Source organism: Psammomys obesus, unplaced genomic scaffold, assembly GCF_907164565.1.
Source record: "Psammomys obesus unplaced genomic scaffold, mPsaObe1.curated_primary_1811, whole genome shotgun sequence".
Lineage (NCBI taxonomy): Eukaryota > Metazoa > Chordata > Mammalia > Rodentia > Muridae > Psammomys > Psammomys obesus.
The window spans coordinates 2,612,500-2,639,241 of NW_026585698.1; the positions used below are offsets into that span (position 1 = coordinate 2,612,500).

General features: G+C 48.9%; 2 protein-coding genes across 6 annotated transcripts in view; both read left to right on the forward strand.

The window, feature by feature from the left end:
• The window catches only part of LOC129670408 (phenazine biosynthesis-like domain-containing protein 2), a 35,855-nt gene extending 34,663 nt beyond the window's left edge, over positions 1 to 1,192 (forward strand). Inside the window, exon 10 of the mRNA XM_055598906.1 lies at positions 95 to 1,192. Coding sequence (XP_055454881.1) covers positions 95 to 207 — 113 coding nt within the window. The 3' untranslated portion in view covers positions 208 to 1,192. The remainder of the gene's footprint in view (positions 1 to 94) is intronic.
• Positions 467 to 26,467, forward strand: LOC129670407 (phenazine biosynthesis-like domain-containing protein 1). Of its 5 annotated transcripts, none has more exons than XR_008719200.1 (11): positions 467 to 499; positions 3,375 to 3,562; positions 3,678 to 3,808; positions 6,723 to 6,822; positions 7,482 to 7,580; positions 8,194 to 8,303; positions 8,418 to 8,447; positions 12,507 to 12,595; positions 12,982 to 13,160; positions 15,292 to 15,411; positions 16,781 to 16,843. XR_008719200.1 is itself a non-coding variant. In XM_055598904.1 (11 exons), exons 3-11 carry the CDS (start codon positions 3,725 to 3,727, stop codon positions 25,564 to 25,566), a joined length of 840 nt encoding a protein of 279 aa, XP_055454879.1. In that variant the 5' UTR covers positions 467 to 499; positions 3,375 to 3,562; positions 3,678 to 3,724; the 3' UTR covers positions 25,567 to 26,467. The 5 variants fall into 5 exon arrangements, 3 of the variants coding, with proteins under 3 accessions (XP_055454879.1, XP_055454878.1, XP_055454880.1); XR_008719201.1 differs by lacking the exon at positions 15,292 to 15,411 and adding an exon at positions 13,829 to 13,959 and having other exon boundaries at positions 16,781 to 16,839; XM_055598904.1 differs by lacking the exon at positions 15,292 to 15,411 and adding an exon at positions 25,481 to 26,467.
• Positions 26,468 to 26,742: the final 275 nt, after the last annotated feature.

Here is a 26,742-nt window from a genome sequence, read left to right on the forward strand (position 1 = left end):
TGGGAGGAGTCCTGGGTTTGTAACAGTAAGTGCTCCAGTGGGTGGTAAATCACAGGGAAAATGCTCTCAATTGGCACCACTTGTGTCCTCTCAGCCTTTCAGTGTTCCCGCCGAGGAGGGGAACTGAACATTTCCCTGCGAGCTGATGGACGAGTTGACATGAAGGGTGGTGCGGCTATTGTCTTAGAGGGCATGCTGACGGCCTAGAGGACACGCTGGCATCTTAGAGGACACGCTGGCATCTTAGAGGACACCCTGACATCTTAGAGGACACGCTGGCATCTTAGAGGACACGCTGACAGCCTAGAGACGCTTATGCTGGGCTGTGGCCACTGCTCAACACGGTGTTTTCTCTATATCAAAAAACCAAACCAAAGAACAAGTGCGCTGAGCTTGCTTCAGCAAGGCTGCCAAACACTGCTGTCAGTCCTCTCGTGAGGAGCAGGAGGAGAGAGCATTAGATGGGGGCTCGGCACTGTCTCCAGACTCCTTCCTGATGGTGAGCTCTGAGGTCCGACCTCTGCCTGGGTATGGCTATTTAGTAACCACAGCAGAGAGTGGAGTGCCACTTCTTTTGATTATGAATGCCAATCAAAGTGAGAGATCCATTGATTAGGAGATTGAAATTTAGATTTAGGCGTGGGTACCTGATAGAAGGTTTTCCATATATGTATGTATATATGTATACATATATATGTACTTTTAATTTAAAGACAGAATCATACTGTGTAGCCTTGGCTGGGAAGGAACTCTCTGTGTGGACCAGGCTAACCTCCGACATCTGCCCGCCTCTGGGTTAATGGTGTGCACCATCACGCACAGACTCATAACCTCCCCATAGACCAATAACTCTGGGAATGCAGACCTAACGCTGAAGAGAGAACACTGTGAAGTGTGCTGTGTGGGGACTCACACGCCGTGAAGGGAGCACAGAGGCAGCTCGTGTGGGAAGGTGCAGAGCAGTCTTCATGTTAAGGAAACAAATCCTTTGTGTTTTGAACTTGTCTATAAGTCACCACCAGGACAAAACCCAGGAAATTAAAACAGACTATGCATTTGAGTAGATTGTGCGGAGATACACATACTCTCCAGGAGCAGGGTGGGCTGTGAGATCTTTCTCCTGTGTGTCCTAAGAGTGGCAATGCCAAAGCTTCCTCTTGTTTAATAAAGCGAGACTTAACGTGACTTGGAATTTGGTGCAGTCTGTGACACGGACTCCCAGTGGGTGACTCCCAGGAGGATTTCCTCCTCAGGTTGACAAGATAAGCCTGGTATGGCGTCACGTACCTGGACTCCCAGCTCTCAGGAAATCACACACACATAATTTCAGAAGACTGTTTAACATTTCAAAATCATGGAGTTGTAACTCCTAATTACTGGCATTCATGTAGTTTTTCTCCTAGGAATCATTTCGCAAGAACAGATGGATGGAACCAAAAAGGCTAAAGTTCAGTCAAGCCCCAAGTTCAGGACTAGCTTCAGCGGGGCAAATCATCAGCTAGCCTGGGCTACTTGAGTCCCTGACTCAGCAAACAAACAAATGGAGTGTTTTCACTGATGTTAATTCTTAACCATTTCAAAAGCTGCAAGCTAGCCTGGCTTGGTCCCACCATCTGTAAACCCGGCACTGGGTTTACAGTGGGTTTACAAGAGGGTTGTGAACTGAATTGACAGTCTGGGATTTAAAGTCAGATGGACTCACAAAACAGAGCAGACAAACAGCCCCGCCCCCATCTACAGACCAATCAGTTTCTTAGCGCAGCCGCAGTTTATCACTCGGTTGTCACTGTGTTTTAAGTGGAGCTGGGGAAATAAGCAGACTTGTGCCTCTCAGGCAAACACTCTACAAACAGTCACTTGCCCAGGGCTGGACTGTAGGTCCTCAGACTTCACTGGGGACCTAAAACTCGGGATGAAGGTCAGATGACAACGTGGTGGTGTTATCTCTCCGCCCACCTTTGTGTGGGGCCTGGTCCAGGTGTGTATGCTAAGTGCCTTCACCTGTTGAGACCTCTGGCTGCTCTCTGAATTAACTTTTACAATATGCAGAGACAATTGGAGGGCTGGACTGTAGCCTCAGCTAACAGAGAGGCTAAGGCACAGGGATCACTTAAGCCCTCTCCTCATCTCTTAATAACATTAGGATTCAGGGGCCTGGGGAGGGGATGTCTCTGTGTTATAAAACATGCTTAGCATGCCTGAGTCCCTGAGCTGAAACCTTGACATACACACACATATAATTTCAGAAGACTGTTTAACTAACATTTCAAAACTTTGGAGTTGTAACTCCTGAATACTGGAGTTCATGCATTTTTCTCTGCTGGGGATCATTTAGCAAGACCTGAGGGATGGAACTAAAAATGGCTGAAGCCCCAAAAATAGTGTTTGTTTTGATTTGAGAGGATGGCCTTGAACTCAAGGCAGTCCTCCTGCTGCAGTCTCCTGATTCCTGGTATCACAGGCCTGGGTCACTGAGCCTGCCTCACAAACTGCCATATTGAATTTGTGAGAACTACTGCAAGTCTGGAGATAGAGGCCTTCAATCCCAGCTGTTCCGGAGGCTGGGGCCGGAGGACTACAAACTGAAGGCCTTCCTAGGCCCCATAGAAAGTTCAAGGCCAACATGGACAACATGGCAAGATCCTGGCCCCACGTAACAGGCAAACAAGCTCAGTGCTAGGGCAGTAGGAGCCATGCAAGAGGCCTGAGCTAGCTCCATGCCAGCCATGCAGGAAACCACGGATCATACATGAGCATTGTGCCTTTGAGTGCTGACTCACGCTGTCTGATATCATGAAGGCAATCACATAAACAGCCTGAAAGGCAGTGACGTAATGCTGCTGATGGAGACTTGTCCTGGCAGGTGCCGCTCCAGGACAAATCCTCCTGTTTGTGTTCCATGCTCTAAACCTCAGTTATGATGTGTCCTCAGTATGTTACCTCTTAAGTCATTCAGTAGATACTCATCGTGTGCCAGGCACCCCTCCACCAGCAAAGTGAGTTCAAGAGGAGAAAAGGGAGGTTGGGTGTGGAGGCACAGGACTTTAATCCCAGCACGTGGAAGCCAGAGGCAGCAGATCTCTTAAGTTCAAGGGCGCTTTAAGAGCCAGGCTAGCACAAGCTGCATTGTAAGACACAGCCTTAAAAATAACAACCAGGAAGAGGGCACCTTGATGCTGTTTCCTGCTGATAGAAACCCAATGTTTACTTTCTTTCTAACTAATAAAGACAGTAAACTTTCAGATACTGTGTAAGTTGGTAAACTCTTTTGTTGTTGTGAGATAGGGTTTCATGTATCCAGCTTGGCCTGGAGCTCCCTGTATAGCTGAGGATGGCTTTGCACCTCTGTTTCTCCTGCTTCTGTTTCCTTGTAGCAGTTTCCTTGTGCTAGGATGACAGCTCTGTGCCGGTCCGGTCCGTCCTGCCCCGTGTAAGGGCTGCTGGGGATTACATCCAGGACTCTGCATCCCAGTCAAGCGTTCACTTGCCCAGCACTCAGGGACCCTCTGCTAGGTTGTTCACTGCAAAGGCTGAAAACATCAGAGGCTTGGGATCCTTAAAGGTGATACTGGAGTAATTGTTTGGCTTTCTATCTGGGAACCATTAACTGCATGTGTACACTAGTGAAATATTAACTTTCTGGGTTGTTTGGTTTTTTTTCTTCTCTTCAACAACAGGAAGTGAGGCAGGCTCAGGGACCTCACAGACAGAGCCAGGGAGGAAAATGAAGCTCCCGATTTTCATAGCAGATGCGTTCACGGCGACAGCTTTCCGAGGCAATCCTGCTGCTGTCTGCCTCCTGGAAAACGTGAGTACTCAGTTCTCAAGGGCCGTGCCTGAAATTCTAGATGTGTGCAGAGCCCGTGACCTCTGTGGAGAAGTGAGACGACCTTTGTGAGTGTTTGCTTCTCTGGCTTGCGTTCTGTCACCTCGGTGATGGTCGTGAGGGGATGGCTGTACCCAGACTGAGTCAGAACCACAGAGACTCCCAGGCAGAGGACCTGGCAGCAGCTGGGAGTGGGGACTCATGCCTGAAACTCTGGTGTTCCAAAGGAAAAGCGAGGAGGCTCGAAAGTCTGGGGTCAGCCTGGGCTACATAGCAGGTCCTAGGCCTGCCTGGGCTACGTAAAGAGACCCATCTTATAAAATAAAAAAATAAATAAATAGATAAGCAAACAAATATAAAAAAATAGAGGAAAACTAGCCCTCAGTTTAGTTTTATGGCTAGATATGACTGAAACTACCTTTAGATCTTATTTTAGGAGCTCTTCCACGGGCTTGGGAGAAGGGTTGAAGCAAGGTCAAGATTTGCAGTCCTGGCTGGCCCTAAACTCCCTGTGTAGCCAGAGCTATCCTCAAACTGTCTTAGCCTCCTTGGTGCTAGGGTTGCAGGTGTGTGCCATCAGACCTGGCTTTAACCTTCCCCATACTCCGAACGTTTAGAAATTCCTTTTAAGGGGCTGAAGGCTCATTGGTTAAAAGTGCCACTGCCTCAGGCACAGTGGCACACCTGTGATCCCACCACTCGGGCAGGCAGAAGCAGGTGCGTCTCTGTGAGTCTACAAAGTGAGTCCAGGACAGTCAAGGCTACACAGAGAAACCCTGTCTTGAAAAAAAAAAAAGTGTGTACTGTTCTTGCAGAGGACTTTAGTTCCTGTCCTAACACCTGTGTGGTGTGCTTACAACTGCCTGTAACCCCAGCTCCGGGAGCGCTGACACGCTCTTCTGACCTCCAAGGGTACTGCGCTCGTGTGTACAAGTCCCCCCCATGTACACGTGTGCGCGTGCGCACACACGTGTGCTCTCTCTCAGACCTCCAAAGGCTCTGTACTCAGGTGTACTTAGAGAAAAACATTCATATTCTCTCTCTCTCCTGCTCTCCAAAGGCTCCACACTCAAGTGTACACACACACACACACACACACACACACACACACACACACACACACACTCTTTCATTCTCATTCTCTCTTTCTCTTATAAATAATCATCAAAATATTTTTTAAAAATCTCTTTGGGATCAAGAAAATAAGGCACCTGCAAGGAATTAAGTAGAGACAAGGAGCTGATCTCTAGAATGTGAAAAACTTAATTTGCCAAAACCCCTTTCTTTTATAAATAGCTCTTCTGCAGCTCCTGGCTTAGCAGGTAAAGGTCTTTGGCACCGAGTCTGAAGACCAGAGTTCAGTCCCTGGGAGGCACATAGTATAAGCAGAAAACCTCCTCCTGGCAGGTCACCCTCTGACATCTGAGTGGCCATGCTAGACAAGTGCCTCCCCCAAATAAGTGAAGTAGTTGAATTTAAATTTAAAAAAATGTAGGTTTTTTATTAAGATAATTGCTAATGGGATAGTTAAACACTCCTTGGCCTTCTGGGTGAATGCTGTATTGTTTCCCGGGTAGTAGGAGGCAGGCAGCGTCCTGTGTCACTTTATGTTGATGGTCACCTTCACAGGCTCTCGAGTGGCCTTGAGGACACGTCTCTTGACCCTTGTGAGGGACTCCTCAGATGAGGTCACTTGTACTGGGAAGGCCCGCCCTCACCGTGGACAGCGCTGTGAGCAGTGGGCGAAGTCCTGGGTGGGCTCGCAGTGTGTGAAATAAGCACAGCTGTGTCGGTGACCGCAGTGCTCGGAGCCATGCGAACCATCAACCAGTGCCTGGGCGGGGCTCAGGGGAGTGGCAGAGCTTTCCCCAGGTCTGGGTACAGACGCTGACAGACTGCCCAGAAGCTTGGGACTACAGCCTCCTCCCCTGGTTTGGTCACATCCTAAGACTGTTCCCCACCATGATGTGCCGGTGCTAGCTGACCCCTCCTCCCTGAGCTTCCGTGTTGAGTAGTAGGTGCCCTCCGAGAGGCAGAAGAATCTCACGCTGAATGGACTGGACAGATGGCTCAGCAGGACATGGGCTGCTCTTCCAGAGTATCTGATTCAGTTCCCAGCACCCACATGGCCCCTCACACCTGCCTGAAACTCCACAGTTCGAAGGGATCCAACACCCTCACACAGACATATATGGAAGCAAAATACCAGTACGCATAGAATAAAAATAAATATCAAGGGGTGGAGGGCTGGAGAGGTGGCTCAGTGGTTAAGAGCACTGTCTGTTCTTCCAAAGGACCAGGGTTCAATTCTGCATGGCAGCTTACAGCTGTCTGCAACTCCAGTTCCAAGGGGTCTGACACCAATGCACATAAAAATTAAATAAAAAGAGATAGAGAGAGAATGCCTCCATAAAAAGAGAAAGAGAAAGAAGGAGGAGGAGGAGGAGCAGTGGCAACACTGGGGCATCTTAGAACTTGTCTACAAAGGAAAATACATACATACATAAATAAATAAATAAATAAATAAATAAATAAATAAATAAATAAATAAATAGGTTTTTTAAATGCCTGGGGTCATAGCCCAATGACAGAGCTTGCCTGGCATTTCTGAAGCCCTTTGGTTGACTCCCTGCACTTGGAAAAAGAGAATAAAAAGGAGTGCAAGATTTTTTATTTGATAATAAACTGACATAAATAGGAACCTGGCCCGATGCTGTGGGTTTTCACTTGAGTAGCTTTGCACATTTCTGATTCTCCCTTAGGTGCTATAGGCCTGGGCGTCTGAAAAATTGCCTTTATAAACTTGCCCTGAGTTATGTTAACTAACAGTAGTTACCATGCCAGGACATCTGATTTGCGTATCCAAAGTCTCAATGACCATTTGTTTCTAATTAAGATACTGGAGGAAGACAACCATCAGCAAATTGCCAGGGAAATGAACCTTTCTGAAACGGCTTTCATCAGGAAACTGCAGCCGACTGACAACTTCATACAGAGTAAATGCACATTTTTCGTATTTTCCTGGGTGGCGGCGAGGGCGTTTAAGGGAGATGTTCATGTCATGTGCATGCAGACAGCACAAGTGTGTGTGTGGTTAGTTCATCTGGGAGAAGCGTGTGGAAGGTGAGTCTGAGCTTGTAGTTGTCTCCCACCTCCTAAGTTCGAGCATTTGAGAGCGGCCCCAGAGCTGCATGTGGGTAGGCTGGGCCTAATGGCAGTGAGAGCATGTCAGAGGATGGGTTTGGCATCTCAGGAGTGGGCTTCTTTGACACGGGTGTTTGGCATTCTCTTGTGCCCGTGCTTCCTGCCCTGGGCTGATGCACTGAGAAGGCTCTCAGCAGGTGCCAGCTCCTAGGCCACAAACCTCTAAGCCATCAGTTGACTTCCAGAAATATTCCTTTCTTGAAGCGTCACCCAATCCACGGCCTTCTGCTGCAGCATCCCAAATGGACCTCGGATGCTGGTGAGCCTACAGCTTCTGCTCCAGACCTACCTGCCAGGAGCCGGTGGATGTCTGTCTAGTCTGCATCTGCCCTTTGGCAACAGTTTACTATTAACTACGGCAGTTAGAGATTTAGGGAGCAAGATGCTAGAAAGCTTCAGGCGTGCCTTCCTGGGTCTGACTTGCTCCTCTTTGGCTTTTCCTCCTCTGAAGGTTCCTGCTTTGGACTAAGGTGGTTTACGCCCGTGAGTGAGGTCCCGCTGTGCGGTCATGCCACCCTGGCCTCCGCGGCGGTGCTCTTTCACAAAATAAGTAATGTGATTTTTTTATATGCTTATAGGCATGCATGTATGTATATGGTTTCTGTGTGTTTGTTTGTTTTTGAGCCAGGTAGCCCTGGCTGTGTTGGAACTCACTTTGTAGACCAGGCTAGCCTCTAACAGAGATCCTCCCGCCTCTACCTCCCTAATGCTGAGATTAAAGGTGTGTACTACCACACCTGGCTCCTGGATGATGTTCTTTAAAACAGTATTTATGTAACCCAGACTTGCCCTGGATTCTCTACGTAGCTATGGAAGATCCAGTGCTCCTGACCCTCCTGCCTCGGCCTTTCCCCTACTAGATTCCATGTATGTAACACTAGCACTTTGGAGATAGAAGCCAGAGGATTTTTATGAGTTCAAAACCAGCCTGGCCTACGAGAGTTTAAGGCTAGTGAGAACTTCATAGTTAAGATCTGGTCTTGAAAAATGAATTACAACAGAAAATTAAAAAAAAAAAGCATTTAAAATAGGCTGGGACTATAGTTCAGTGTTAGTTAAGTTGCTCTAGTGGTGCTAGAGTTAATCCCTAACACTGGAGAAGGTGGTGGTGGGTTCCCTGTACCCAGGTTGTTTTCCTCATCCTTGATTCCTGCTCTGCCCAGAGAACACGAACAGCACTCTAACGTTTGTCACTCTGAGTGGGGAGCTGAAGGCCAGAAAGGCAGAAGATGGGATTGTCTTGGACTTTCCTCTCTACCCAACCTTCCCCCAGGTTAGCCCTTACTGTATTTACGTCTAATTGTGACATGAGTGATTATAGCTACAAGCTGAGGTCAGCCCACAGCTCTCCTGCTCAGCAATGACTTCATCTCTTTTCCCCTCCTAGGACTTCCACGAAGTAGGAGACTTGATAAAGGTTGGTGAAAAGCCGGTGTGATGTGCTCAGTTGTCCCTGTTTGAACAGAAAGCTCTGGCTTGATGTCTACCACTCTAATTGGTGGTGCGAACCTGGGAAGTGTGTGTGTGTGTGTGTGTGTGTGTGTGTGTGTGTGTGTGGCTAAAAATGAGGCGGACTACAGTCTCATGCAACAGCCAACTTTATTCAGGGCATCAGACAATTTATACTCCGAGGGTTAGGAAGAGTCACATGATTAGTCTATAATGACAAGGACAAGCTGCACGTGGCCAAAGTCCTGTTTTCCCACAGAGACATGTAAACAAGAGCCAGTTGTCATGAATAATCTGAGGTGAACTCCTATTCACTACACATGCAAGGGGCACGGAAGCACGTTCCAGGAACCATTGTGTGCTTTTGAAGAAACCGAGGTCACAAGACTCTCGTTTTCCTGGAGTTGTCTCATAAGCTCTCATGATTTCTTTCACCCGACTCCATTCTTAGACTGTGATCTGACATGATATGATCCCATAAAATGGGCCACCTGCTACGGCAGGTGAGCGGTGAAAGCCTAGGCAATTTTAGATTAGCACGTTAGTAGGGTATCTGTTAGTAAGGTTGATCACTTTCGTTGAGTTGTAACCTTTCTCTCCACACTGTGTAGCCCAGGCTAGCCTTGAACTTGCAGCTCTCTTGCCTATCAAGTACTGGGATTAGAGGTTCGTGCCATCACACCCAACTCCTTTGGTTTAACTATGACCAATATAACCTCTATAGCGGGACGGGAGTAAGACAGAGTGTTTGGGGCGGGATGAGTGTGTGTGAGGAGGTGGAGAGGAAGATAATAGCAGACATCCTCAGACCCTTGAACAATGAAAGGTCGGGTTTCTATTCATTCTGCTGGAGGAGAAATCAGTCTGTGGTGTGACGGTGTGACCATGCAAGTTCAGGTAGGGGAGCTGGGAATGTTCTTCCTTGACTTAAAAAATTCCTTTACAAGTTTCTACATGTATGCAACAAATTTTGGTCCCTTTTACTCCCCCTGCCACCTCCCAAAACCCTTATCCCCAACAATTTCCCTACTTCACACTCCTGTCTCTCTCTCTCTCTCTCTGTATGTTTCACTGAATTTAAACAGAGCTGCTTGCATGAGCGCTGGGTGGGGGTGGGCAGCAGTTACTGGAATGTGGGCAATCGCTGGTCATATCACTGATAAAATGACACCCTTTCTCCAGTTGCCAGTAGTCTATCAGGGAAGCTCAGGGCCTCACGAGCTCCCCCTTCACCCACGGTGAAATGTTGACAGGTCTAATGTTTTGCAGATAGCCACAGCTGCTGTGATGTTCATGAGCTCATGAGTGCAGTGGTCATGCCATGTCTAAAAGATGCTTTTCTGCGGCACTCTTCCCACCCTTTGGCTTTTATGCTCTTCTTTTTTTTTTTTTTAATTTTTTTTACACTTTATTCACTTTGTATCCCCCCATAAGCCCTTCCCTCCTTCCCTCCCTATCCCACCCTTCCTCCCTCTTCTTCATGCATGCCCCTCCCCAAGTCCACTGATATCGGAGGTCCTCCTCTCCTTCCATCTGATCTTAATCTATCAGATCACATCAGAAGTGGCTGCATTGTCATATTCTGTGGCCTGGTAAGACTGCTCTCCCCTCAAGGGGAAGTGATCAAAGAGCAGGCCAATCAGATTATGTCAGAGGCAGTCCCTCTTCCCATTACTATGTAACCCACTTCTACACTAAACTGCCATGGGCTACATCTGTGCAGGGGTTCTAGGTTATCCCCATGCCTGGTACTTGGTTGGAGTATGGGTCTCTGGTAAGACCCCTGTGTTCAAATCTTCTAGTTCTGTTGCTTTCCTTGTGGGCTTTTTATGCTCTTCTAACCTCCTCTTTTCTTTTGGTCTTTGAGCTTTGGGAATAGATGAATAATAGATGTCCCAGTTAGGGTCAAACCCTCAAAAGCCACTGAATCTCAGATTTTGACTAGTGATGAGTCCCTGCAATTAACCACTACTTACTTCAAAACTAAGCATCTCTGACAAAGGCTGAGGATGGCAATAAGCTATAGATATAAATGAAAGCATTAAGACACATGTGACAATACACGTCCACTTACAAAACCACAGCAGTAAGTCCCGTCTTGGGGTCTGTGGCCTTCCCCAGCCGCGGGCGCTGAACCGAGTGCCCAGTATGAGGAATGAGCTGTGAAACAGTCCTCTAGCTTAAGGGGAGGGTGATTGGTTACCTCTGTAACAGTAATGCCACTATTGCACGAGCACTGGGATTTTCTCTAGGAAAGACCATTCAATAAAATCCACAGAAAGAAGGTGGAGAAAAAGGGTGGAAAATGCCGGTAGCTGTCGCTGTCACCAATCCGAGTGGTGGACAATGAGAGTGAAGAGGTTGGCAAAGAAAGCGTGGGTACTTCCCGGTGAGGACAAGAAATATAGCCTGGTCTCACCGCGGCCGTGAGAGTCTGTTCTGGGTGGTGCCACATATTAAGGGTTTTACCCACACTGTCTCCTTTTTTCCTCTATGTCACCCAGTGAGGTGCGTGCTGCAAGTTGTTCCATGGAGGTTCTAGAACCCCCAGTGCATAGGTGAAGAAGGAAGGGACCATGGCAGAGCAAGGGAGGTCGCGAGGAAAGCATGTCTGGGACTCTGCCGAGTCCCCTGCTCACTCTAGGGTGTGCGTGGCTGTTCCTTTCCTGCCCGCTGTTGAGGGGCTGACTTTAATTGGGGAGATGTGAACATGTGTTTTCTCTCAAGGGACACCCAGAACAGGCCAAAGGAACGATTCCACGGAGTCTAGCTTGGTGAGCGAGTGACTTTTGTGTGGTCCCTCCCACCAGCGTGGGTGACTCAGAAGGAGCCGAGTCACTGACAGGCTCTTTCCAGCATGGGAGGCAGCTCACGAGGCTGCGCCCCTGAAGCTCCCTGTAGAACCTGTGGGCCCTTCCACCAGAAGGGCCGTACAGCCTTGGGGATAAGCTCAGTGAGTCTTGTATCTTTCTAAGTGTAGGTTTCGTTAGCTTCCTGAGTCTGAGCAGCCTTCCTCCGCTCCCCAGGATGGAATATTGCAGGTGGGAGAAAACAGCTACACAGCAAGACAGAGGGGCCTCAGCCATGGTGAACTGGAGCTTCCTTAGAGGTGAAGCCGTACAGTAGGGCCTGCATCATGATTCCACCCAGAGGCTGGGCCTGGCACCAAAGCAGAGAGCTCCTGGGACTTGTCCTCTGACCTCCACACTTGAGGCCCCTCCCCACATACATATACATACATACACACATATAAATAGATTTTTTTTTTTTAAACCACAGAAAGTCTCCCGTGTCACTTTCCCCCTTCACCAGGGTTTACAGGTATGAGCATGTGGCCATGCCTGGCTTTTTAGGTAGGTGCTGGGGATCTGAACTCAGATCCTCATCTTTTTAAACAAAGCTTATTTGTTTATTTATTTAATGTATCTGAGTGCTTTAGCTGCATGTATACCTGCATGCCAGAAGAGGCCATCAGATCATATGATTGATGGCTGTGAGCCATCATGTGGTTGCTGGAAATTGAACTCAGGTCCTCTAGCAGCTGAGCCATCACCTCTCCAGCCCCTGGTCCTCATTCTTACTCATCTCTTTAGCCCCAATCTATTAACCTCGGTCCTTCATTGTTCTGGAGCTCACTGATTAAGCTAGCAAGACCCAGGGAGCCTCCTGTCTCTGTCTCCCCAACAGGGACATAACAACTGTTGGTCACCATGCCTGACTTTGAAAATATGGATTCTGGGAATTGAACTCAGGCCCACATGTTCACAAAGCAGGCACTTTACCAACTGAGCCATCTCTCCAGCTTGGCCATAATCTCATCCTTTCTTCCTGGTTTATGTGGTGCTTTGGTTCCATGTGTGCTAGGCAAGCCATGGTGCAGGGCTGGAGGTCAGAGGACAACTTGCAGGAGTGGGTTCTCTCTTGCTATTTGGATCTGTGGGGCTGAATTCAGGTTATGGAGCTGGGCAGTCCTCACTCAGCAAGCCTATTTGTTGGCACTCTGAGGCATTTTTGGTCTGTTTCACAGGCAGCCATAGGTGACACCCTGGTCCAGGACATCAGGTACTCTCCGGATACCCGGAAACTCCTGGTCCGGCTCAGCGATTCTTATGACAGGTAAACAGCATGTTTAACCATTTACATGCCAGCACCCAGATTTCCAGCTCTGCTTCAGTCAGGCTGTGCTATCTCCAAAGCATGACTTTTTTGTTGTTGTTGTTTCTTTTTCCTTCTCTTTTGAGAGAGGGTTTCCCTATATAGCTCTTGCTGGCCTGAGACTCACTCTGTAGAATAGGCTGGCTTCAAACTCAGAGGTCCACCTGTCTCTTCTACCAAAGTGCTAGGATTAGAGGCCTGACCGACCACTTCCTTTCCCATGGGTAGATGTCAGGGCAGGCTCTCCCTCCCTGTGCTGAGCCATCTGGGCACAGCTCAGCCTCCTTCCCATGTGTAGGAGGCCGTCGGCAAATGCTTATTCCTAACTCATCCCGTTTGCGCTCCAGGTCCTTTCTAGAGACCCTGAAGGTGAACACGGAGCCTCTGCCTCGGATTGACAGGACAGGGAGGGTGAAAGGACTCATTCTCACTCTCAAAGGAGAGCCTGGGGAGCAGGCGGCCCCCTATGACTTCTACTCCAGATACTTTGCGCCATGGGTTGGTTTGCCTGAAGACCCGGTAACAGGTACTCTTTACTTAAGATGGGGGGAGGGGTGACTAACCAGGAGAGAGGAGGAATACAAACAGCTGATTTCACACGTGGGTGCTTTGTGTTGTCAATGTGACAGAGTCCAGAACCAGCTTGGAGGTGGGCCTCTGAGCAAGACTGAGGGATTATCTTGATTATGCTAATTCAAGTGGCCTATCTCAATGTGGGCGAGAGGGTCCCTAACTGGGATCCTGGCCTGTGTGACTAGGGAGAGGGGTCAAGCGGCAGCTGTAGTCATGGCTCTCCTCTGACGTGAGTAGCTGCCTCTGCTGCCCAGACCTCCCAGCCACGAAGGGATGCACCTTGAAATGTGAGTGAAAACAAACCTTTACGCTTTCTCCTTCAGCTGTTTTTGTCACGGTGTTTTATCCAGCAGCAGGGGAGAAACCGAAACAGACAGGCTTCATGTGACAGTTCAGCTCCTGGCTTTGTTTCATTTTCTGAAACAGACTTCATGTAGCTGGGCTGGTCTCTAACTTGGCATGTAAGGGTGTAAGGACAGTGGCTCCAGCTTCCTGCTCTTCCTGCCTCTGCCGTCCGGTGCTGGGATTTCAGATTGTGTGCTGTCATGCCAGCTCCGTGGATTTGACTGCCTTTCTTCTTTCTCTCCCTCTTCTCCTTCACTGAATTTCTTCTGTGAGAAGATGCTTAAGAGGGGAAGGAAGGATTGTAGGAGCCAGAGGAGTCGAGAACACCTAAGAACACAGCCTACAGAATCAACCAAGCAGGGCTCCCAGGGGCTCGCAGAGACTGACGCGGCAGTCACGGAGCCTGTGTGAGTCTGAGCTGGGTCCTCTGCATGTATGTTAGGGTTGTGTAGCTTGGTGTTCTTGTAGAACTCCTAACAGCGGGAGTTCAACTTTTGTCTCTGACTTTTTTTTTTTTTTTTTCTCTGTCTGCTTTTGGAACCAATTTCTTCTTACTGGGTTGCCTCATCCAGTTTGTGCCTGGTCTTATTGTAACGTGTTATGCCAGGTTTGGTGGATATCCCTGGAGGCCTGCTCCTTTCTGAAGGGAAACACAGGAATGGATCTGGGGGAGAAGGGAGATTGCTGGGAGGACAGGAAACTGGTTGGTATGCTATGTGTGAAAAAATGAAAAATAAATAAATAACAACAACAAAGAAGGCATTATAGTAGGTTGAAACCGGTGGCTGACAGCCTGGCTCTGCAGCCCTGCCTTCCTCGTTCTTACCACCTGGACAGGTGACAACCGCTGAAAGCCTCAGTCCTTCCAAATAATACCTCAGTGGGTCAGGTCAGCACAGCGCATGCTCAGGACAAAAGACAATGCCTGGAACATGGTAAATGCCCAGTAAGCACTAGCTGTGCTCAGTCTCTGCTGCGGCCGCCTCCTCCTCCTCCAATTGGGGATTGGATGCAGGGCCGCCCCGCTTGCTAGGCTGCACTGCACCACAGAGCCGCAGACATGCGCACTTTACTATCAGTGCACCGGGATCCCTGAGCCAACCCTCCAGGCCTGTACCCGCCGGATGCAGAGGACAGACATCAAAGAGGGGCAGCAATGCCGCTCCCTCCACTTCTGTCCTCTCCAAGAACAGCAGTCTATGTAGCTTGATGGAGGGGGCTGCTGGGGGTTCAGGGCTTAGATGGGCTGGGCAGAGGCTGCAAGTGCTAGGATCTGGGGTGGCTCTGGGATCCTCACTGAGTACCCTGAGAACAACAAAACACAAACACGAAGCTCAACAAGGTGTTGCTAAGACTCAGAATAAAACGCCCACAGCATCCATGAAATGCACTGAGCCTCGCCCCGTGGATCTTGGTTAGGGTTTCTACTGCTGTGATGAAAGGCCATGACAAAAGCAAAATCGGGAGGAAAGAGTTTATCTGGCTTATGTTCCACACTGTAGTCCATCTCTGAAGGCAGTCAGGACAGGAACTCAAACAGGGCAGGAACCTGGAGGCAGGAGCTAATTCAGAGGCCACGGAGGGGTGCTGCTTACTGGCTTGTTTCTCATGGCCTGCTCAGGACCCAGGACCACCAGCCACAGTGGGCTGGGCCCTTCCCCATCAATCACTAGTTAAGAAAATGCCTTATAGCTGGATCTTATGAAGCATTTTCTCAGTCGAGGTTCTCTTTTTTCCAGAGACTCCAGCTTGGGTCAGGTTGACATAAACCTAACCAGCGCACCATGGCGGAGGGTTCTGGATGGTGTGCATACACATAGCTGCTTTCCAAGACCGTGACTAAGAAGCAGGACGCTTTTGTGTGTAATGTTTTCTAGATGGAAAATGTCTTTGGATGAGCTAGGGTGAAGAGGGCAGAGTGGGGCTGAGGGGCCCTGAGACGAGGAACTTTTAGTGGAACTTTTAGTCTCTGGCAAACCAGAATGTTGGTTACCATACTCAGACACCCCATAATGCTCAGTAAGCATTATGAGAAAAGCTTTATGAGAAAAGTGTGAGAAAAGCACACTTCCTCAATTTCCTTACCCCCACTTAAAAGACTTTTCAGGAAGTTATAAATAAAGTTACAGCTCTTAAACTTTCTTCTTCTCCTCCTTCTTTTTTTTTGGGGGGGGGGTGGTTCAAGACAGGGTTTCTCTGTGTATAGCTTTGGCTGTCCTGGAATTAGCTCTGTAGACCAGGTTGTCCTCGATCTCACAGAGATCCACCTGCCTCTGCCTCCCAAGTGCTGGACTTTAGAGGTGTGTGCCACCACTGCCTGGCTCTTTTTCTTCTTTTTTCTTTTATTAAGACAGATTTTCATGTAGCCCAGTCTGGCCTCAAGCTCCCTATGTCGGGTTACAGGCGTGCACCACCATGCCTGACATGACTTTATATTTCAGCACACTGAACCCACAATACCAAACCCCTGGCTGAAAGGAATGTTCTCTTTGCCCACAATGCCCCACAAGGTTAACCCTGTGTCTGAGTTCTTTTTCTTGCATATGTGCCCTAGAAGGAAGGAGACATGTTCCCTAGAAAGATTTATGTGAAGGCCTCGAATTTCCTATCAAGAGCTGACTGTGCAGGCTGGAGAAATGGCTCAGTGGTTAAGAGTAAACAGTGCTCTCTCCGAGGACCTGAGTTCAGTCCCCGGAGTTCATGTTAAGCGGCTCTCAGGAGCATCACTGCATTTCTGGCTGCCACAGGCTCAGCATGCTGGTGCACAGAGGCACACACAGACTCACACATTATTAAAAATAATAAAATAAATAATTAACAAAAGAGCTAACAATGAATGGATGACCCAAATTAAGCCCAAAGCCAGGTGTGGAGGTACAAGCCTATTATCCCAGCACTCAGGAGGTAGGGGTTCAAAGCCAGCCTCAGCTACCTAAAGAATTCAAGTCAGCCTAAGATCCATGGACCCCTGTCTTAAAAAACAAGCAAGCAAATCCCTTCAGTCTAATCCTTCAGAAACAGTAAGACATAGTTGACAGACAATTTGAGATAGCTGATTCATAAACCCCTGAGTTTACTTCTTTGCGCCACACTCTCCTGTGGCCTGATTGAAGCAGGACTAGCTCATCTAACATTTAGTCAGGCTGGTTCAGTGACTCATCGCTCACACAGCTAGGGACACACCACTTCTGCTTTCTCTGCTTGTGTTCATGGCATCTTCCTTTTTAGGATCTGCGCACACCGTTCTCAGCAGCTACTGGTCCCAGCAGCTCGGGAAGAAAGAGATGCGAGGTAGGATGGGTCCTTCCCTCTCTCTCCAACTCTGTGGGTGCTTGGGTTTGCAAATGCTCAACCATAGACAGAGGCATAGCCCATCCCTTAACTTCTTGGGACAAGGCCTTGCTAAGTAGACCAGGCTGACCCCCAGTTTGCATATATTTCCTGAGGGCTGGGACTGCCCAATACTATGCCCAGATCAAATTTCTTATTTGCCTCATTTGTATCTATTTTCATATGCATTAGCTCCTTAAAAATGTATTAAGAGTTGAGCTGGGTAGTGGTAGCCCTCAGGAGGCAGAGGCAGTTTGAGTTTGAGGCTAGCCTGGTCTACAGAGTAAATTCTAGGACAATGAGGGTTACACAAAGAAACCCTGTCTCAAAAAACAAAAACAGAAACAAAACAAAAAGTATTAAGATCTTATGTTATCATTCCTGTGAAATACCCCGGAAACATCTCCCCTTCAATGACCCCCACTCCCAACTCTCTCCACCCCTACTTCTCAAACACAGATATTTCTGATACAGTAAGTGCTTAGTAAATGCTGGGTGACTATAATTAGCTTGCCAGGTAACTTCCGAGAGGGATGAGCCCTTTTCTCTGCCCTGGGTGAGTGTAATGACTTCCCGAGGACCTGGAAGACTGGCAGTGTGTTTCTTCTGTGGGCCTGGCACATATGGCTGCTTTAACATGTTGTGACGAAACAAGCTCCCTCTGTTTAATTCAGAGCAGAAGGTGGGTTCTTTTTCCAGCAGCTCCGGAAGGAGAGGGCTGGGCAGTGTGTGCACATCAATTGTGCGGACCTCTGCGGCTGCAGGAAAATGAGGTAGGGGTGGGGGGCGCTATGGACACAGGGAGGAATTTATTCTGGAAACTGGCCTGGGAGGAGTCCTGGGTTTGTAACAGTAAGTGCTCCAGTGGGTGGTAAATCACAGGGAAAATGCTCTCAATTGGCACCACTTGTGTCCTCTCAGCCTTTCAGTGTTCCCGCCGAGGAGGGGAACTGAACATTTCCCTGCGAGCTGATGGACGAGTTGACATGAAGGGCGGCGTGGCTATTGTCTTAGAGGGCACGCTGACGGCCTAGAGGACATGCTGGCATCTTAGAGGACACCCTGACATCTTAGAGGACACGCTGACATCTTAGAGAACACGCTGACAGCCTAGAGACGCTTATGCTGGGCTGTGGCCACTGCTCAACACGGTGTTTTCTCTATATCAAAAAACCAAACCAACCAAACAACAAATGCACTGAGCTTCTTTCATGCCCAGCAGAGTGCCCTCAGTCCTCTCATGAAGAGCCAGAAGGGAAGATGTTTGATGGAAGTGCGTTAGCGTCTCCTGACTCCTTGCCTGATGGTGAGCTCTCACCTCTGCCTGGGTGTGTATCTTCAGTAACCCGAAGCAGAGAGTGATGCGGCCACTTCTTTTTGACTGTGACTGCCAATCACAGTGAGAGATCCATTGATTAGGCGTGGGCACCTTAGGGTATTTATTTCACAGCCATTTAGAAGTTTTAATAGCTTTGTGGAAATGCTGTGATGCCAAATCCCTGCCAGAAACATTTCTTCCCTGCCCCTGAGATTCCAAAGATTGACCAAGGTACAGTGCCACCAAAGTTCCCCCAGGCCACCAATGAGTTATTGGGCTTGGGGGAGGGGTTACTTATAGAAGTGCCGGTGTGCCCCCTAAACTGTGACCAGAAAGGCTTTTATCCAGCAGCGATGATGACTTTCCTACAGAAGCAATGATGGAGCCCGTTAGTCTTTGCTTTTCTCTAGCCTCTTGCTGAGGCCATGTACAGTTAAGGCCTCAGGAGATAGGGAAGTGGCTGGGTGCTCAGGCTGGGTGCTCAGATGAGGCTCCTGCGACTCCCCCACCCCGCCCTCTGTGAGGAGAAGCAGCCATCAAGCCTAGCCGGGATGATCTTTGGCAAGTGGGCACAGCCACTCCTGAAGATGGCAGTTGCTTGGCTCAGAGTATTGTCCGAGCAACATGCAGGAAAACATCCCACAGTGTAATAATACTAAGAAACAGAAGATGAGTAGCGTGCCATCAAGGCTGACAACCTGAGTTCGATTCCTGGGACCACACTGTGGAAGCATGAGAACCAACTGCTGAACGTTGTCCTCGGACCTACAAACACACAGGTGCTGAAGCATGCACACCCACACATATACATGCTATGCCCAAAACAAACAAGTAAACGTGATGAAAATAAATTTTGCATTTATGTATGCACTAAAACTTAGGGCGAACTCAGAAAATGAATGGAAGAAAGGACGGGTTAGGTGGCGTGGGGGATGGTTCAATGGGCCAGGCGAGCCTTACCACTCAAGTCTGGATCCCTGTAATCCACGTTAAAAACTGATGCAGTAACGAGTGGCTGCGATTTCAGCATACCCTGGTCAAGATGAGAGAATCCATCCCCCAACCCATCCATCCCCACTCCCTACCTTAAAACTCCCAGGCCAGCTAGCTCAGCCTATATAACACAGCGGCAAACAGCCTAGAGCGGCTCTGCCTCGGACACGGTGGAAAGTGAGAGCAAGGACGGTGGAGATTCACCAGCGACTGCCAGGCACAATGGCACACGCCCTGTCATCCCAGCACCAGTGAGAGAGGCGGGAGGATCAGAACTTCAGAGCCAGTTGCAGCTGTCTAGCCAGTGAACTTGAAGCCAGCAGGGACTCCCCAGACCCTGCTTCAAATGCCAATAAACTCCAACAAACCTGTTAGAGTCTATAGAATGGACTTGGGAATCACAGCAATTGTGAGCCACCCCTAGCATTAGAGAAAGGGGAGGGGGCTCCCTGAGAGAAATCTCTCCATCATCATCATCAGCACCACAGGGACTTGCTAGAAAAGCAAACTCATAGGCCCTATTACGGGTGGCCTGTGTCCGGAGCCCCGCAGTCCGGGGCCAGTCATTTGAGTTTTAACAAGGCCTCTAGGTGATGGGTTAGTTTGAGACCCGCCCTGCGCTCCGGCTTCCAGATGCAGCTGCCATTTCCATCACTCTCTGGACAATCGCCTCTGCGGCTCAGTGGCACTTCAGTGCTGCGACTCAGAAGCTCCCGGACTGACCAGTGTGGTTGCTACTTAAGAGTGCCCTTTCCGGGAGCTGGCTTTGTCAGCTTCCAGCTTTGTCCGCCTAGAGAATTAGCTGTGCTCAGGCGGGAGCCACTCATACTGTTAGCAACAAACAGATTAGCTGATCAGCCATGACTTATTCATGATGAATTAATTGTACCTGGTTGTGCACTTCTGCTAGCTAAATGGAGCTTTAGAGGACCCATCTTATTAATGGTTCTGGTGCTAATTGCAGACACAGAAGGATCACTAATTAAACGTGCAAACCGTACGCAGGACATTTGGGGCTGCTGAGGCCACAAAAAAAAACATCATTTTTTAAAGGGAAACCAAAACTGACTTTATCTTATACACTATTAAGGAGTTCCCTGGGCTACGTTAATTAGTCGCAGTAACGCTTTCCAGCAGGAATTGACTCCACACATGGTGCCTGCACAGTGCTCTGGGAGGCTCTGTTAGGGGCACCGCGTTTGGCCCTGTGCTCTAATTCGGTTATACCCTCCTCTGTTTGTGATGACCTCCCTGGCTTGCCATTTGGGGCTACACATAAAATTGGTATGAACAGGGAGCTGGTGAGATGGCTCAGTGGTTAAGAGTGTCCCTGTGCAATGGCGAGGAATGGAATTTGGGCCGCAGCACCCATGGAACAAGCTGGCAATCCCACAGATACTTGTAGCTTCAGCTCTGAGGGAGCCGACATCTTCTGGCCTCTGCCCCAGCAGGTGCGTTCGACCCCACGTGAATGTGTACGCTCACCCAGACCCATAACTAAACCAAAACAGACCCTGAAGAAGCTGGTGCAACTACGCCTGTCTTTTCTGGACTCCCACGCTTTCTACTGTGGGCCCTGCACCTTAGAGCGCAGTTACCAAGCAAAGGTTTAACGTGTTGAACAGTGCAAGTGGCCGCCCGCTGTGCGCCACTATGCGGCTCGGTTGGTAGAGCACCTGCCTAGCGTGCATGACGCCCTGTGTTGTCTCCCTAGACCACACAAAAACTGTGGTGCACGCCTGTTATCCCAGCTGAGGCAGGAGGATCAGGAGAGCAAGCCCATCCTTGTCTGTGTAGTGAGTGGGAGATCAGTGTGAAGTGGAAATTTCTGGCTTCTTTGAAGATTGTTTTGTCATGTGCTGTTTTGCTGAAGGTTGGCTTGTGAGAGGGCACACGCTGTGCTGCTGTGAGCTCTCTCGTGAGAGGGGAGTGACTTTGGCCGGCTGAGAACATCTCTCGGTGGGCTCTGAGGAGAGGAGATATGTAGAGGCCTACGCTCAGTGAGGTGTCGCTTTCTGGATCGGCATCGCTTCGCTGATCTTCGTGCTTCGACATTTGATCTCAGAGAGAACCTTTCCAGAGAACTCCTCGGGCAATCCAACTCAGTCTTGTGGCTTTCGCTGACTTGATGTTGCAGCATAGTGTGGGCTTTTGGACTGGACTGCTGGTATCCTGATGGCTGAGTCTGGCAATCCCCTAAAAGCCCATTAACCCTAATTAGCAGAAAATAGATAAAAGAGGATTACAGCCCTTTTTCCTACTGTAGGAAGGAGGCAAAGGTGCTTAAGAACTCTTAAATAAAGTAGGTTTGGTGAAAAATCTAAACCCATGTCACTGTGCGGTGTGTAAGGCCCTGTCTCAAAAAAAAATAATCATAATAGTAAAATAAAAAGACGTGGTGGCACATGCTTTAGTCCCAGCACTTGGGAGGTAGGGCACGCAGACCGATGTGAGTTCAAGGCCAGCCTGGTCTACAAAGCTAGTCCAGGACAGCCACAGGAAGGAGCTCAATCCCTAGGAGAAAAAAAATTAGGACACTCTACACAGAGGTACAAGCATGCCTCTACACACACCTGTACACACAACAGCATAGGCACATGAGCAGAGACACGTGTAAATATGAACTTTCTGGTTTTCTTTTAAACACTGGATTAAAAAAAAAAAAAAAACAAACAAACTATTTACCTCAAAGGAATGTTTCTGTGTGGGATGTGGGAGGAATTCTCACTGCCAGGTACATTTTTTTTTTTTTTTTTAACACAAATAACCGGTTGCTCGGGCTCCACGTGCTGGAAAGCACTGCCTGCTCAGTACCTGGCTGGGGAGCTGGCCTCTTTAGTCAGCGGCTGGCCGGGGGAGTCTCTGGACTTCCCACTCCCTTCCACCTGCCCGTTTCCTCCCCTTGCAGCAGCACACTGTAAAGTCACTGTAACTCTACAGTGTACCCACTCTGAGGTAGGATGAAAGTACATAAGTAAATGAAATAAACCCATAGGTTAAATTATCTATAAATTAATTCACAAACAAAGTACACGTATTAGGGTGCATACGCGTACAGGCTGGTGACATGGCTCAGCAGACAGGGGCACTTATGTTATGAGATAGCGAGGTAGAGATACAGTCCGCTGTGGTAGCTTATGGGAGAAGCCAGGCAGTGGTGACACACACCTTTAATCCCAGCACTCTGGAGGCAGAGGCAGGTGCAGCTCCGTGAGTTCCAGGCCAGCCCGGTCTACATAGTGAGTTCTAGGATAGCCAGAGTTGACACACAAACCCTGACTCAAAAAAAGGATTACTTGGAATTTAGAGATCAGCTTGAAAGATGCTCAGATCTTAGGAGTATTTTGTCTTTGAGTTAATGAACATGGGCTAGTGTTGCCACTATTTGTTTTTTTTTTTCCATTTAGCAACATTTTTACAATTTTCAGTATAAAAGTCTTACATAACTTTCATTAGAATTATTCCCGGATTTATGACTTTTTTCAGGTTTATGGTTTATTTTTATTTTATTTTTTTATTTGAGGTAGGGTCTTACTCTGTAGCTCCAGCTGTCCTGGAACTCACTCTGTAGGCCGGCCGGGTCTTGAACTCATCCAGATAGATCCACCTGGCTCTGCCTCCCCAGCCCTGGGATTAAAGGCATGTGCCATGAGAGGTTTATGGTTTTTAAAGGTTGTACTAAACATTATTTAGCTAGGGAAGGAAGCTCCTTTGGTAGAATGCACAACATGTGCAGGGCTCTGAGTTCAAGCTCTACCACCCAGGAAACCAGGCTTGGTGGCTCAAGCCTGTATCCTAGCACTCAAGAGGCAGAAGCAGGAGGAACAGAGGGTCAAGGTCATCTTTGTCTACGTAATAAGCCTGAGGCCAGCTTTCGGTACATGAGACCTCATCTCACAAAAACTAGATAAAATAAATGTAAGGGCCAGTGAGGGTGAGGTGGCTCAGCAGACAACGGCACTTGCCACCAAACCTGGCCATCTGAGTGTGATCCCTAGGACTCACCTGGTAGGAAGCCAGATTGACTGCCACGTCTTCTCTGACTTCTGCATGGGCATTCTGGTCCGGAGCACACAAACACCGAGTAAATAAATGATAAAAATCAGGTGTGTTTTTGAGGGTTTGTGTAGGGACTTGTGCACACGAGTGCAGTTTTGTGAGCTGCCCAACATCCGTGCTCGGAAGCAGACACAGGCAGATGCTCAGCGAGGGCGGTGCTCACCCCTCTTCCTGTTTGCTCTGTGCTTCCTGCTCCTGACGTGCCTGCTGGGGGCTGCCTTGCCTCCCCACCCTGGCGGGGCTCTTTAAGATTATAAGTTCCCAAATCCCTTTTCTTCCACGAGTCCTTTGTGGTCATGGGGTTTTATCACAGCGACAGAAAAGCCACTAACGCCTTCCGCAACATCCCACTTGGAACCCAGTGCGCTGTAGTGTGCCCATTGTCTAGCGAGAGCGTGTGACTGGCCAGGCTGACAGCCTCATGTGAGGGTAGAACTACACGTTTCTATTCTTGGGGGAAAGGTCCAAATTCAGAATCTGAAGTACATTTTCTGCCAGCTGTGTCTCATTTTCACAGCACCATAAAGGCAAGGAAGTATTAAGTGGAAACAGCACGTCAGGGCCGGTTTGCATAGACATCCCAAAAACCTGGCCCCCAATAGGAGCCTAAGCAAGGCTGAGACACAGCTGAGCGAAGAGCAAATCCTGTGGCCCCATGTCCAGCCTCTGATGTAGGTGTTCACAGTAGCATGATGGAGCTTGGGCAGCTCCGCCTCTACGGCTTTGCTGTGTGCCCAGGTGGCCACTCTGCTCGGCCGCTCCACTCAGCAACTGCAGAGTCACTGACATATCCCGCTTCCTGGGGTTTCTATCATCACTTCTCATGACCACCCCCCCCCCCAAGGGGCTGCCTTCAGGAACACTAGAGGGCTTGCCAGGCTTTCTTTAGAAATCCTGGTGGAACCCTTCACAACCCGGGAACTCCATGCCTGCAAAGCCAGCGCCCATGTGGGCAGCAACGGGGTCCACCACTAGCTGAGCGCCTTAGATGGAGGCTATAGCAGCCTCCACGTGCTGGGTACTGAGTATAGATGAGCAAATCCCAGAGAAGCAGCTTCTAGGGTGGTCCTGTGTCAGCAGGACACACGAGGGTCTCTCTTCTCAAGGGAGATTCTTTCTTTCTTTAACTTGTTACATTTTATTTGTGGATGTGTACGGCAGCGCCTGTGTGTGTGTGAGGTGTGTGGTGGTTAGAATGAGAATGGGGCCTGCAGGCTTGTAGATGCGAATGCTCGGTCCCTAGTTGGTGGAACTGTTCTGGGAAGGATTAGAAGAAACAGCCTTGTTGGAGAAGGTATGCCATTGGGGGGTTGGGGTTTGAGCTGTCTCCATGGCCCCTTGTTTGGTTGGTTTTGTTATTGTGTTGTTTCTTTCTAGACAGGGCTTCTCTGTGTGGCCCTGGCTGTTCTGGATCTAGCTCTGGAGACCAGGCTGGCCTTAAACTCAAAGAGATCCACCTGCCTCTGCCTCCCGAGTGCTGGGATGACAGGGGTGTGCCACCATCACCGGCTCCTTTTTTTGTTTGTTTGTTTTAATGGAGCAAAGATGTCTTTGAACCACTTTCTCCAAACACATGGATCATCATCACAGCGAACTGAAAACATTCTGAGCCAGGAGAAACTTACAAGGGACCAGAAACACGTACATGTCAGCTTCCAAGGACATGTGTGGGCTCTCACCCACGCTGCGCAGAGAAGGGCCACACGCTCTGTTCTGCAGCTGGGCACCATTTGGAGGGCGATGGTGCTTCTTAGCTAGTGTTCTGGAATGAGGCCTGGGAGTCGCTGTGTCCTGGGGCTGTTTAACACTCGGGGAGGCTGGCGTGGCCGTGGCTAGGGACATGCGGTCGGTGACTTTAGGCAGCAGCCAGTTGAGATTATTGTAATACCGTTGGGCTGGGTTATTTTAAGGTACAATAGACAGTTTGTGAATCTCCTCAGCCAACTGGAGGCTCTTCCCAGCTAAAGTCATGATTTCAGCATAAAAGAAAAGAAGGGCTAAGTTAAAAGCCAGCACCTGTTCTTCTAAAATTGCTTTTCTGCAGGTACGAGCCCCAGAGAGTCGGCAGATGGTTTTGTGTTTCGAAGTCTGACCTCAGCAGCCCTTCATCAATCTTGAGCTGGTTGACTCTCCCAGGCTTCCCAGGGTACCCAAGCTATCTTTGATGTAGTTACTACCTGAAGACCAATTAATTAGGCCGTACCGATTCTGTTCTGTTTTCCTAACAGAGCTGGGAAGTCGTGTGCTCAGCCTGCCTGGGGAAGCTTTATACAAGCTCATTAATTACTGTCAGAGTAGACACGGGTGCTCCTAGAAGACGGAGGAGGAAGCATCCTTCGGCGCCATGGAGGACAGGTGATCGTCAAGGCCTGCAGGTAGCTCTCCTGTGCTGACTGCCGCAGGCTCCCTACATTTAAAAACTTCCAGCCAAAAACTTTCATACAAACCGCTGGGCTTACCAGCCACGGCCCCCATCCCCTCCCCAGCCATGGCTGCCAGCTTCTTATGGAGAAAATAGCCTAGATACAATGGATGGTACTGGTGGGAGGCTGGGTGGGGACCTTTGGGATTCAGACCCGGAAAAAGCAGCTGAGGTGCCTACTTTTGTTAGCATTTTGGAACACAACCTGCTCCTGGGTTACCCAGCAACTTATGATGTCATCATGTGTCACAACCTGCTCCTGGGTTACCCAGCAACTTATGATGTCATCATGTGTCATCAAGGCGTGGTTACCTTGCCCCTGACAGGGCCAACCTGACACGTGTCTCTCTCTTACACTCTTACTCTCCTCTTTCTCTCTCTCTCTCTCCCTCTCCCTCTCTCTCTTGGGGTGCCCCCCCTTTTCCTTTCTTTCTCACTCCCCACCATGCCCTGTTTCCCATTCCCTCCATACCCTCCTAATAAACTTCCTGTATAGAATATCGGTTGACCAGCCTCATGCTTTTTTAATAACAACTTTACATACCAAAGCAGACCTGGTGCCTAGGTTCTCCCAGCATCCTTCACTCCCAGCCTGTTACAGGGCATGGCTGGCATACCCTACCCTCTACCCTGAACTTTCCAGCCCAGGGGCCAGGCTGCCCTATATAATACAGACCATTTTGGTTCCCTTTTCTCCCCTTCTCTTTCTTTCTGCTTTCTCTTTTTCATCTCTTTCTGACTGCCAAGTGCTGGCTGCCCCCAATAAACCAGCATTTATAAACTCTAATCTGGCTTGAATTGGCTCACTTGGGTGGAAGAGCACTTATCAGAGACAAGAAAACCAAAAGAGTTGGACATGATGGCACATACCGTAGCCTCAGTACTCAGGAGAGAAATGCAGAGTTCAAGTTTGAGTCCATCCTGGCCTAAATAAACCCAAAACAGCAAGCAACAGCAGTAGAACCAACCAACCAACCAACCAACCAACCAACCAACCAACCAACCAACCAACCCTGTGAACTGAAGTTCCCAGAAAAGAAATAAACTGGAAAACAAACAAAATAAGAT